The 12,973-nt window shown below is 50.1% G+C and overlaps 1 protein-coding gene across 1 annotated transcript in view; it reads left to right on the forward strand.

Moving 5' to 3' along the window:
* The window catches only part of LOC127225626 (serine hydrolase-like protein), a 28,516-nt gene extending 21,611 nt beyond the window's left edge, over window positions 1-6,905 (forward strand). Inside the window, exons 8-10 of the mRNA XM_051189108.1 lie at window positions 978-1,057; window positions 4,120-4,154; window positions 6,819-6,905. Coding sequence (XP_051045065.1) covers window positions 978-1,057; window positions 4,120-4,154; window positions 6,819-6,905 — 202 coding nt within the window. The remainder of the gene's footprint in view (window positions 1-977; window positions 1,058-4,119; window positions 4,155-6,818) is intronic.
* The last annotated feature ends 6,068 nt before the right edge of the window (window positions 6,906-12,973 follow it).

Consider the following 12,973-nt stretch of genomic DNA (forward strand, 5'->3'; position numbering starts at 1 on the left):
AGGGGCAGGGCAGAGGAGGGCTGGGACAGCTGTGCCCTGGGTGGAAACTCTCCAAGTCAGGGAGAAGGTAGAGCCTTGTCCACTCCCCTGCTGCTTCCTCCCCTCCTTACAATGTCATTCACCCACTCCTACCCCTCTCCCCAGTCTTCCTTCCCTCTGGTTTGCACTCAGCACCGGCCTCCAGGACACTCCTCAGAAGCCCCTTGCTGTCACCGCCCCTCTGTACCATGCTTTACAGGGGTCTCTTTCTTGCCCCTCAGGTTCATGCTCTGTTGGCTCACCTCTGCCCTCTGGCTACCAACCTTAGCCTACTGAACAATTAATTACCTGCAGTTCTCTCCCATCTCCTGCTGGAGCTGTCTGGTGGCTTCTACCGTGGACAATCCACACTGCCCTGTGTTATGTCAGCCTCTAAATTCTGCACCCCTGGCCTGACTGGGAATGCCCTGGTCATCTTTGTAACCACTGCATCTGGCACTCTGCACAGTAGCACAGGGATTCACTCCTTTGTTCTTGTCTAGAGGAAAGAACACACACACACACACACACACACACACACACACACACACACACACACACAGAATACCAGGCAGACACGCTGATGCAGCAAATACCCCACTGGTTCAGAAGGACACACAGTTCATGTAGCCTCCCTTCCCTCCATCTCCCCTTCCTCCTCACTTCCATACTTCCTGGAGTTTGAACCAAAGCCCTCAAGCACTTTACCCCTGAGCCACATCCCTAGCCGTTTCTGTTGTTTGTTTGTTCTTTTTCCAGGGATTTAGGTATAATTCAGGCTGGCCTTGAACTCATAATATACCCATGACTGGCCTTGAATTCAGATCTTTCTGCCTCAGCCTCCTTAAGCTCTGGAATTAAAGATGGGCACACCACATCCAGCTGCCTGGTTTCCTTTCTTCCAAAACCCCCGGGCTTGATCAAGGCATGGTTCCCTTAGTGTCTTTCTGTCTCCCCAGGCTCCTGAATAAAAATAGCCACTTGAATAAAGAGTGTGGGGAACTCCTGCTACAGAGAGGAACCAGGAAGATGGGCACAGGTAAGGACTCACTGACTTTATTACTGAGGGAAGACATGGGGGGCTTCATGGGCCAAGCTGGTTCTTTGTGCCTGAAGTGTTTCCTTGACTCTTCCATTGCCTCTCACACGCCCTGTGAGAGCAGGGGAAACTGAGGCTGCACATTGCTGAGTGCCTCGTACAAGGTCACATAAGCATTGTAGAAAACCACACTCTGTGTGAAGGCTGGCAGCCATTGGCACTAAACTTGGTGGCCGTCATGGCGGTGCCCTGCTGGGCCTTTGGGAGCAGGTGCCGTGGCCCTGACAGCCTCTCAGGTGATAGTCTCTTCTGCATTACTTCTCCCATGTTTTGTCAAGAAACCCTCACCAAGCTGGGAGTTGCATTCCCCATGAAGGCCAGTCTCCAGTGTCCAGTGAGCCAGTGTCCCCGTCTCAATGGAGCTGCCATCTGTAGAGGTGGCACAGCTCCCGAGGGCAGCACTTACAAATGCCTCTGTGGAGCAGACACCTCCTGGGCCTGGGCAAGGAGGAGCCTTCAGAAAAAGTAAACTTAGGAAGAAAACAGGGGATAACAAAGCATTAGGCACATGTCTGTTGCTGAAGCAGAGAGGATGTAAGGGTTTGTTTTGGCTCTCAGTCACAGGGAACTGTCCACCTGGAAGGGATGGGTATGGCGGCAGGAGCAGGGGGCAGCTGGTCATATTGTGAGCACAGCAAGGAAGCAGGGAGAGATTAGTGCTGATTCCCAGTTCACAGTTGTTCAGTCACTGAACCCAGGCCACAGGGTAGAATTGCCCAGAGTCAGGGTGGACCTCCCCACCTCAGTCTCATCTAGAAACTCCTCAGAGACAAGCCAGAGGTTTGTTTCCATGGAGATTGCAAAGCCTGTCAAGTTCACATTAACCAAACTCAGAAGTAAACCATGAGTGAGTGAGGAAAGCCCTGGAGCAGGGGCTTGGAGACTCTCTCAGGTGAGGTAAAAGCTTGTGTGGGGTGGTGTGATGAGACACATAGGGCCCCAGATTGGCACAAAAACCAGGATTCAGTTCCTGTTGGTGCTCTCTTAGTCACAATGGGACTCCCCGCAGTGTGTTAGGAAACAGACAAGTTCAATAGGATGTTGCTCTCACAGCCTGTCCAGCTCAATTGGGCTTGTGAAAATTAATTTCCGCAGAACCAAAAGAAGTATGTATCCCTTAACCTACCTGGGGCAAGTTGTGGAACCCTGTTGGCCAAGAGGAGGGCAGTAGGGAGTGCTGAGCACTTTAGCCAAGATACCCCCTGGCAGAGACAGGTTGTCATGTGGCAAACCGGTCCTGTGTTGCTAGAATTCCAAATGCTGAAAGAGGCCATCTGGCCTACACATTGCCCCTGTAGGTTAGGATATAAGAGCACAGTGTGGCCCACAGGGAGCAGGTCTGGAGAGTTCAGGTGCAGACTGCCTTTCAGATCTATCAGAGTTTACCCTGATCCTGTCCCTTCCCTACAAACACTTATGAAGGTGAGGGTCTAGGCTCTTGTGCCCCACAAAGATGGCTTGTACAGAAATGGCATTATCCCATGCAGACCAGGGAATCTGACAGTCCTGAGTTGCCTGAAATGTGGGCACAGATGCTGAGTGGTCACTAAGGAGACAGTGGCCATTGCTGAGAAGGTGATCCTCTGTGCTGGGGAGCAGGCAAGGGGTGGGAGCACTGTTGTGGGAGCACCCCTCTGTAGCATAATTAGCTTAGGAGAAGGTAGATTCAGATCCTGCTGGCTCTCTGGATACAATGTTTGGAATGCATTGTTTTGGGCCTCTAGCTCCTGCTCTCTGTCTCCTTACCCCTCCCTCTCTCCATTCTCCTCCATTCTCACACAGATAAACAAGGACAAGGGCCTTCTGGAACTTCTGAATCCAGGAGGCAGGTTTAACTAGTCTGACAGGAGCGATCTCTGTGGGGAACTGTATTCAGGCTGTATATACCAGGGGCAAAGTGGGAGTTATGGTGAGCAGTTCCTGCACATACTGTCAATATCCACAGTGAGACCAGAGCAAGGCTGTACCATTTTCCTTGAGTCTTAGGGGAACTTGGTGCGGACACTGTGCCTTTCCTCCATGGGTCTGAGGCTCTGGCTCCTTGAAAAATGGTCATGCCCCTGTCAACAGCACACATTTACTCAGGACCTCATCCACTCAGGCTTCCCTCTGCTCCCTACATGTGTGTGTGCATGCTTGGACACGTGAGCAAGCCATGAACCTATGTGGAGCTCAGAAGATAATCTATAGGGTTCAGTTCTCTGACCTCAACTCCACTTGTAGGCAGGTCTCTCCCAACCCTGAGTCTTGTAACCCTTCCATTTTACCTTGTTGGAGCAGGTCCCCACAGTTGGCTTTTCCATTCCCTGACAGCTCGTGGAAACTTCCAAGGCTTGTGAGTTCCTACATGACAGCTGAGGCTGCTCTGCCCACCACACACACTCCTGAACACAGTTCTCTGGAAATCATGGATGTGGCAGAGGGTAGGGCATGGCTAAACCTTTCTAGTTGGGTAGAGTTATCCATCAAACATGGTAGGGACCAAGTCTGACAAGGATACCAGGGGTCTCCATTACTCCCTGTTTTCTAGTGTTTAAACAACCAAATGAACAGTCTCTTTCTCTGAGATGAGAGTTGGAGACTAGAGTGCAGCCAGTGTCTTTAATCTTGGAGGCAGAGACAGGCAGATCTCTGTGAGTTGAGGCAAGCCTGGTGTACAGAGTGAGTTCCGGGCCATCAAGGGGCACATAGTGAGATGCTGTCTACAAACAACAGAAAGAGAGGGAAGGATGAGAGAACCTGATTGTCTCCATCATCATCCTTCGCTGTCCCTTGGGGTCTGAGCAGATGCCCATGTGCTGTGGTCAGACAGCCTTGACCAAGCTCTGCTGTGCTCTAGAAGAATCCCAGGACAGAAGGACAGGGCTGCCTGATGACAGGGTGGCTTTTGCCAGCCCAGATGGGAGCACTGTGTGAAAAGACTGGGACTTCCCTGGGAAGCCAGGTGAGTCCCTTCCTGTAACAGTTGTCACTGAAGCCACCATGCTTTGTGCTTTCCCCAGGTGTGGTGCTGAACAGGGACCGGAGGCTGGCTATGGTAAGTGCCACTGTCTTCCAGCTTCCTTCAGGATACATAGCAGAGATACAGAAGAGAGAGCCCCCATTGTAGATGCCGGGGTAGTATTAAATATATTGTTTTGTGGAACTGTCCCCAACACCTATAACCCAGCCTCTGTCACCCTCAGTAAACACTGAACCCATTAAAACACTAAGTCCTCCCCAGTCTCTCCAGCAACTCCTAATTTACTTTTCTGTAACTGTGAAATCCACTGTTTGATTCTACTCTCATGAGGTACCTATGCTTATCCTTCTGTGCCTGGCTTCTTCTCCCTAGCATCATGCTTTCCAGATCCTTCCATGTGAAACACACATGCACTTTCACACCTGTGTGACACCAAAGACTAGCTGTTTCAACCTGGGGACTTTAATCCCCTGATGCTGAGAAAGAAGCAAGGAAGTCTCTGGGAGGATTTTTTTTTAAACATCTATTTGACATCTATTTTTCACTTATTTAATATTATTTGTCTGTGTGTGTGAGTGTATGTGCAAGGGCCGGGGATGCCACTGTAGAAGTCAGGACAACTCTTGGGAGTGTGTCCTCCCTTCATATGAGTGTCATGGCTCACACTCAGTCAGCTTGGAGCATGCGTTTATCCACTGAGCCATCTTTCTGGCCCCACACCACCTTTTCCATGTCTAGCCCTCTGACGATAGACATTGGGGTTTCGTTTTGGCAATTGAAAACAAAGTTACTGTAGTATAAGTTAGAAGTGTCTGAGTCCTTGTTTCCTGAACTTGGATATGCTGGAAAAGAATTGCTGGGGCCCAGGGTAACTTGTGACTGATCTTTTAGAAGTTGCTAAACTGTTGTCTCCAGAGGCTGCACTGCTTTATCTTCCCACCAATGATGCACAAGTGTTCTATGTCTTCCCCAATCTGTCTGTCACGTACAGGGAAGACAGGTGTACAGAATAGACCTTGTACACACGAGGCATGTGTTATACCAATGAGCTACATCCACAGATCCCTTTCTCCCATTTATGTCTGTCATCCATTTGTGCATGCATTCACACAGTTGCAGTGAAGGAAGCTGGTACTGGAGCAACAGGGTTAGAGAACATAGCCAGTCTCCCCTTGAAGAGGACTCCAGTGGGATCAGGATCAGCAGAGCACATTGACCTGGGTCCAGTTCTCACATCCTGTGTCCTATGCAAAATGCCTCAGAGCTCTGAGTTCCTTGGACTTTCCTCTTGGCTTAATCTTATTACAAAAAAAAAAAAAAAAACCAGCTATATGTTTAGGAAATAAAATTGGCAGAAGTTAAATTTAAAAACAAAGAAAAAAGGAAAGAAAGGAAAGAAGGAGAAAACCGTGCCATGGTTTCACGCACCTATACTCCCAGCGCTTAGGAGGAGGAGTCAGGTGAATTTCTGTGAGTTTCAGGCCAGCCTGGCCTTCAAAGTGAGTTCCAGCACAGACAGGATTCTTACACAAAGAACCCCTGTTTTGAAAAACCACAAAATCAATAAACAAACAAATAATTAAAACCAGAAGTTAAGACACATTTAGCGGGACAGGCAGCTGACTAAAGGGGACAGGCAGGGGCCCTCACCGTGGTCAGCACACAGAAAACATAAGCTGCCATAGACACTCAGAAAAGCTTCAGGTCTGCAAGCATGGGCAGACACAGCATCCCCTACTCCTTGACTGGCACAACTTTAAGTTAAGGTTCAGGCCTCATTGTAGCCTTGAGCCAGACATTTCCAGTTCATGAGGAAAAGGAGGGAGATTAGAGGCCAAGGCCCGAGTCCCCTCCTAACTGAGCGTGATGCCACCTCCTGTTAGCTGCTGGCTGTGGCCAGGGTTGAGAGCTGTGCCCATCGCTGCCCACCACACTTGTTGTCAGTGAGGTCACAGAAGCTGCCCTCCCTGGGAGGCAGCTTTGCCACAGATCTCAGGCAGATGCTCTGTGTGAGAACAGATGAGACACTGGAGGCTCAGAGCTGATGTGGAAACCTTTGTTTAGAGAAGGTACCCATGGTGCTCTTAATCTGAGGAGCAGGACAAGGAGTGACTTTGCTGTGTGTGTCTGTGTGAGCACGTGCAATGGGCATGTGCAGGTCAGAGGTCAACGTCAGGTGTAGTTCCCAGCCACACTCCTCACAGCCATTTAGTATCTATTTTTTGAGATGGTCTCTAACTTTCCAGAGAGGCTAAGCTGGTGGCCAGCACACTCCAAAGATCCTCCAAGCCCCCTCTGCCTCTTGAGGGTGACATTGTAGGAATGTCACAACATGCCCAGTTGTTTGAAATGAGAAGTCTTAGGATTGGTTCAAGTCTTGTCACGAGGACTCTACTGAGACATTTGTCCACGCCAGGAGTGAATGTTTCATGATGTGTATTAGACTGGGTATCAGATACTCCCCAGGGCCCAGTGCAGAACATCCAGGCTCTCTGCCACTGACCGCCAGCTGTACTGACATCATTATGTACCTTTATTAACTGTATCATTTCTCCTAGGGAGGCTGCAGTGTCCATCAGTAGCTGCCCAGGGCTGCAACCTCCGTTTTGGGCACTGCAGCATAGCCATGCTAAACAGCAAGGACAGCAGGGAGGGCTGGGTGGAGGCACAGTATGGAGGACTCACTCAGGTGCACATGGGACTTGGTAGCAAGGATTTCCCCTGGTTTTGTTTCTGCAGCCAGAACACAGCTTTGACTTCGTGAACAAGGAGATGCTTGTGCACTTTATCAGACACCTGCGGGCCAATGTGCTGATGATCATGTGAGTCTAGAACAAGTACCCTTAATGACCCAGAGACCAGGAACAGTCGAGGGAATGTGGCACAAGGTGTCAGTTCTCCCAGAGTGACACCACACCATAGTCCACTCAACCTTTCTCAGGAAGAATCTATGTCAACCGGAGCTGGGAGGAGGAAAGCAAAACAAGAGGAAGCCTGGGGACAGGGGAAAGGCATGAGGATTGCAGGGCAACAGGGGGCAGGGGTGAGGACTGCAGGGAAGAAGGGTGAAGGAGTGAGGATTGTTGCACAGATCATCAGATCTTTCGGGAAAGTGCTTATGATTCCAGTTTCTCATGCTGATGAAGCAGAATGCACATCACAGAAAGGGCACAGGCAATCTTGGGAGCTTGTTAAGTCCCACTCTATTAAGGAAGATTGTCCTGTTTGAGGACACAGCATCAAGAAGGATGCAATTGGAGAGATGCAGGAGGGTTCATGCCCCAACTAGATCAGCCAAATTATGCCTGAAGACCAATGGGGTGACAGACATCACATGATTGTGTTCACATTGGGAAATGTGAAGTTTTCCTCACCTAGCAACACACAGTTAGAGTCTATCCTTATCCTTCCCTTGATGCTTGGTGGTGGGACAACAGCAGGAAAATAGGAGGAAATTTGAGACTCTACTATTGGCTGGTACTAGAAAGTTTCAAAGTTTAACTAATACCTTTTTTAAGTAAAATTTTTAACCTGTTGTGGAGTTGAGCATGTTAACCCTGTTAGAAGTTTTGGCAAATGGGAACTAAAAGGAGCTGGCTGGGCATGGTGTCTCACACCGGCAATTCAGAACTAGGGAGAGCATGGCAAGGCTGTGACAAGTTTGAGGCCAACCCAGGCTACACTGTGCTTCAAACAGGGGGGAGGGTTGTGATATGTACATTACACCTCCGTAGGTTGTATTTTAAAGAAAATCCTGGCCTTGAGAGCCAGTTCAGCTCTGACCTCAGCTTGTGGGCCCCCACTTTACACAGTACTGGAAGCTACTTCCCAGCAGGAACTCTGATTGTGCTCCCCTGGTACCAGCACTAAGAAGAAGCTGGCACTAAATGATTGAACTTCAGCGTCAATCTAGGCTCACAAAAAGGGAGGCAGCCCAGGCTTGGGCTCTGTTGAGATTCAGCAATGAGAGACACCCCAACTTCTTGCTTCCAGGGCAACACAGGGGTACTATGATCTGAGAGAAGCCAACGATGAGATGAAGCCCCTGCTCATCATGGTGGACACACTAAGAACCATCCTAAAAGAGGTAAGGTGTGTGCCATGGGAAGATGACAGGATGGGCATGTCTTCTCCTTTGAACCCTATGTCATAGGAATTGGATTTTCATTCCCGAGTTAGACCCAAACCAGTCCATAACCACTACCCACACCTGGGACACACAGAGTTCATGAACCTAACCCCTGGCCAGGCCTTCTGTGGGGCCCACCTCTTACAGGCAGCCCTGCACTTGCCTTCACTCATCCTGGAACCAGCACATTAGCAAGTGTGATGGCCATGGGGAAGGGGAGGCCAGTCCTGGAATTAGAGGTGTGTGTAGTCATCATCCACTTAAATCACCTGGGCCTGTGTCCTTTGCACACAGCCCGGGCATGCTACCAGGAAGGGGGTCACCTATTCAGGGCCTTCTGCAGTGGGAGCTGTCCTGAACCCTGGCTTTCATGGCGATGACAATGCTTCATCTCCATCAAAACTGGCAGAGACCCTGACTGTGACTCCTCTGTTCAGCACTGTAGTCACAGCTCAGATGCCTACATTCCTGGAAGGGCCTCCATGTCCCCAGGCTGCTGGGAACAGAGGTTGTCCCTGACCCACTTGGAGGCAGTCATCTATGGGAGAGTCTGCTGAGTGGGCAGCATCTCACCTCCTGCCCCTTTCAACAGCGGTTCCAGTATGTGGAAGTCCCAGGCAATCACTACATCCACATGAACGACCACCACCTTGTGGCTGGACTTGTCAGCTCCTTCCTCCAGAGCCAACCCAGGACAGCTTTGATGCTGTAGCTCTGTCTTTGGAGCTTGGTCACACAAAGGTGGGTGGGTCTCGAAGACTGGGCTCGAAGACCAAGAGAGGCAGCAGAGAATCCTGTGTCAGAGCTTGGGGCAGGGGTAAATGTTTCTGATCTTTAATATCTGACTTCAAGAAGGGGACAGGTGAGCTGGTGACAATCACGGCCAGGACTGGGGAGGGGTCCCTGGAGCTGGTCCTGGTACCACTCAGTGTGGCAATAAAATCCTCTCCCATCTTCACTGCATTCCAAATGGCTCTGTTTCGGGGAAGGGCTTTATAGAGGGCAAAGTGTGGGAGCAGATGCTCAGTCAGCTTTCCCAGGTGTGTCTTTACAGGCTGGAGGAGGAAGGGCCAGCTCTCTGAAGGCCATGTCCTGAAATGGCCTGCATCTCAGCCTGTGGGTACAGGGACAGAGCTGGGGACACAGAGGCAGTTCCTTGGCCTGTGATCTGCTTCCCAAAGCACAGTCCCTAGGGAGAAGTCCTGCTGGTAGTTGTGTTCTCAAAGCCTGCTCTCCAGAGACAAAACAGCTCAGTAGGGCCGGAATTTGCGTTGGGCACGCATTGGTTCAATCCTCTGCTTGTCCTCCTCAAACTTATTGTGCAGCTGTGCTAGATCTGGGGGTTGAAGGGACACAGGAGGGGTCACACAGAGTACCTGTGCATTAACTGCCTGGTACCCACTGAAGGGGACTCCATCCCTCATGTCTCAGGGCAGCTCTGCACATGCTCCTTCCCCACCCCATACCCCCTCTACTCCTGCTGTGCTCTGGGTCAATTAGGATCTTCCCAGGACACAGAACTGCACCCTTAACTGCAGCCACTCTACAGGCTGAGCAGGGAGGATAAAGTGTGAGGTTTTGAGAAGAAAATGTACCAGGGAGAAGAGAGGCCCAGAGAAAGCCGGACTCCTAACCATTCTTCTGCTCCCTGAGAAGCAGCAGTCCCAGGGACCCCTTCCCCTAGATGAAGCCTTGTCCTGGGGGCCCCAGAATCAGCAGGTAAACAATCGCCAAGTGCCCCAAGTCCAAGGTGGCACCTGCATCTGTAAGGTCGGCTTGGGATCTAGGACAGGGCAGGAGCGTGTGAGGTGTGGGGGACAGTGAGGCAGGTGTCAGTGCCAACAAAACTGGGGTCTGAAGGCAGCTGCTGAGTGCACCCCATGCTCGGGGGAGGACAGGGGCCCACAGAAGTGTCCAGTGAGCAGCATGCGTGCTGACAGCAGCAAGAGCATGTCCTCCCATGTGGGACACTCAAGCAGGCTGCCCTAATCCCCCCAACCCCACTATCCTGCCCTCTTCCTCTGTAGTCAGACACCTCTGGTTGGGAGCTGACAGATCTCTGCCCCAAGTGCTTCTGCCCCTGGGCAAATACTGTCTATGTCTGGGGAACAGTAGGGGCACTGTGGACAGGGACACAGACCTGAGCCTGTAGAGGATGTGCCTGAGGACACCCTACTCCCTGCCCCAGGCCTGTGGGGTGCCCTCAGCTGTGCCTTACGTTCCATCTTGGTCTCTCGGTGCTGCCAGGCATAGAAGTTGAGCAGCTCCTTGCGGGCACGCTTCCTCTTCTCCCTCTCCAGAACACGCAGGCTGGCCGCTTCTGTTCGAGGGAGCACAGGCCTGCGGCCCCTGCGGGTCACCTTCACCCAGCCCTCCTCATCAGGAACACCTTCCTCCTCCTTGGCCTTGGTCTCCTCCTGCATGGAAGAGACTTTGATGGGCAGGCTCAGCAGCAGCAGGATGCCTGACTGGCTAGAGGCCCACTGCCCCCTCCTGCGGTCAACCACCTTGGGCACACACACTCTGCTGGCCCGGATGCCACACTGTAAGTGTTGAAGAACACACATATCAATGACGCTTCCTCCACATGCAGACCATTTAGAGTCACGTCACACAGCCTGGTGGCCCAGGTTTCAGCTGAGCTAAAATAGGAGCCTGCACTCCCTATGGTAACCAAGGAAAGGCTGCCACCACCATTCTCTCACAGGCACCACAACCACCACAGAATACTTGTGGTGCCAGCTCCTCGTGGCCACGCACACTGATAAGCGGGGCCTACGACAGCCCCTACCTTGAGATCAGAGGGTAGAGCTAGCCACTTATTAACCATAGTGGTATAAATGTCTGTACAGACAGGAGACAGGAAGTTGAAGCTGGGCAGAGACAGGAGCTTGGCTCTTTTCAGTCTGGGGAGTCTGAGAGTTAAGAGGTGACTGTGCCTGGCCCTTTACTTCTGATCTTTCAGCTCTGCCCTAGATTTCTGACTCCACGTTTTTATTATTGGGACCAATTAGGGTCTTGCATGCTTCATCAAGTTTCAGTTCCAAGCTCCAACACAGTGGCTCACAATCACCCATAACACCAGATCCAGAGATGCACCCTTTTCTGACTTCCTTGGATATGAGACACACAAGTGGTGCTCAAACACACAAACGTAAAATCTTTAAAAATTGAATGGAAGGTCCCTGGTCAGAAGCAGTGAATGAATTTTAAATGGAAAAAGAAAGAAGAGAAAGAAAGAGCCTTTATATGTCTCCTCTAAAACCTCTCTGGCTCTGTAGCCTGGTGAGGGAAAAACAGCAAGCAGCTAAGTACCTGAAAACAACAGGAAAACTAGTTCCAGCTAATGGCACTACTTTTTTATACTTAGCCTAGGAACAAAGCAAAAACAAACACACAAAAACCACCACCAACCAGTGTGGGTACAACCCTGGCTGTCATGGATCCGGAGCTAGTAGCCCAGGCTGGTTTCAGGGCCTGTGCCTGCCTCTGCCTCCCCAGTGAGGGGTTAAAGGTGTGCACCAGCATGCCTGCCCTGGAATTTTAAATTTTTACAAATTGTAGGGAGCTCAAATATACTTTTCCCAGATGGGCATGGCTGTAATCTCAGCTGAAGCAGGAGGATACCTGGGTGTTCCAGACCATGTGAGGTTACAGTGAGACCCTGTGTCAAACCTTTTACTTTGAGCCAGAAGTCTCACTTAGCCTAAAGGGGCCTGAACACCGATACTCCTGCCTCCATTTCCCCGAGTGCTGGGATAAATGTGTGCACCACCAGGTGATTTATGTACTTTGCTTCATGCTGCTAGATAAGCACCTTAACCAGTGAGCTTATCTCAGCCCAGTTTCTAGTGTTCAACCTCCAGGTTCACTGCCCTGTTCCTCTTTTCCCTCCTTTGCCTGTCATCTTTTCTCATCTGTTTGTTTATTTTCTAGCAGGGTATTGTGTGTGTTTGTGTATGTGTGTGTTGTTTGGAGTCTGTTCTGGAACTCACTGTAGACCAGGCTGGCCTGGAACTCACAAAGAGCTGCCTGCCTCTGCCTCCCACCAGCTTTGTTATCTTAATTCTAAAGGGCTTTACTGGTTAAAACTTCCAAATTCCATTCAAGTGTTACAAATGGATGTTCCTCTCTTGCCTGCCACTTCCCAAATGACCACTCAGAGGCTTAATATGAATGATAATGTTTGGCCGATGGTTGGGGAATATCGCTAACTAACTCCTATATTTAAATTAACCCATTTTCATTAATCTAAGTATTGCCATGTGGTTGTGGTGTTACCAGGGGGTTGGCATGTTGTTCCTTGGGTGACTGGATGGTATGTCCAGGCTCCCCCCTTCTGCTACTCTATCTTGCTTGCATTTCCTGCCTGGCTTTTTCCTGTCTTGCCACAGGCCAAAGCAGCTTTATTCATCCACCAATGAGATCCACACATGCTCACAGCACACACAGAGGCATCCCACATTTCCCCCTTTTTATGTCTAACCAAAAAGGAGAAAGGTTTAACTTTAACATAGTAAAATTACAAAACAAAACAGTTACCAATGGAAATTACAGTTACTATATTTAGTCTATTTGTAATTCACAAAATTAGGGAAAATATTCCATCATTCCTTCTATCTTTGTGAGTCTACAGTTTCACATCTAATTTATCATTTGTCAAAACTGAGGAAAACTATAATTATACTTATATAGCCTTCAACTCCATCAGAGACTCCAGAAGTATATACTATTACTACAGTAAACAGGAAATGCATTACAAACA

The sequence above is a fragment of the Phodopus roborovskii genome, unplaced genomic scaffold (genome assembly GCF_943737965.1).
Source record: "Phodopus roborovskii unplaced genomic scaffold, PHOROB, whole genome shotgun sequence".
NCBI lineage: Eukaryota > Metazoa > Chordata > Mammalia > Rodentia > Cricetidae > Phodopus > Phodopus roborovskii.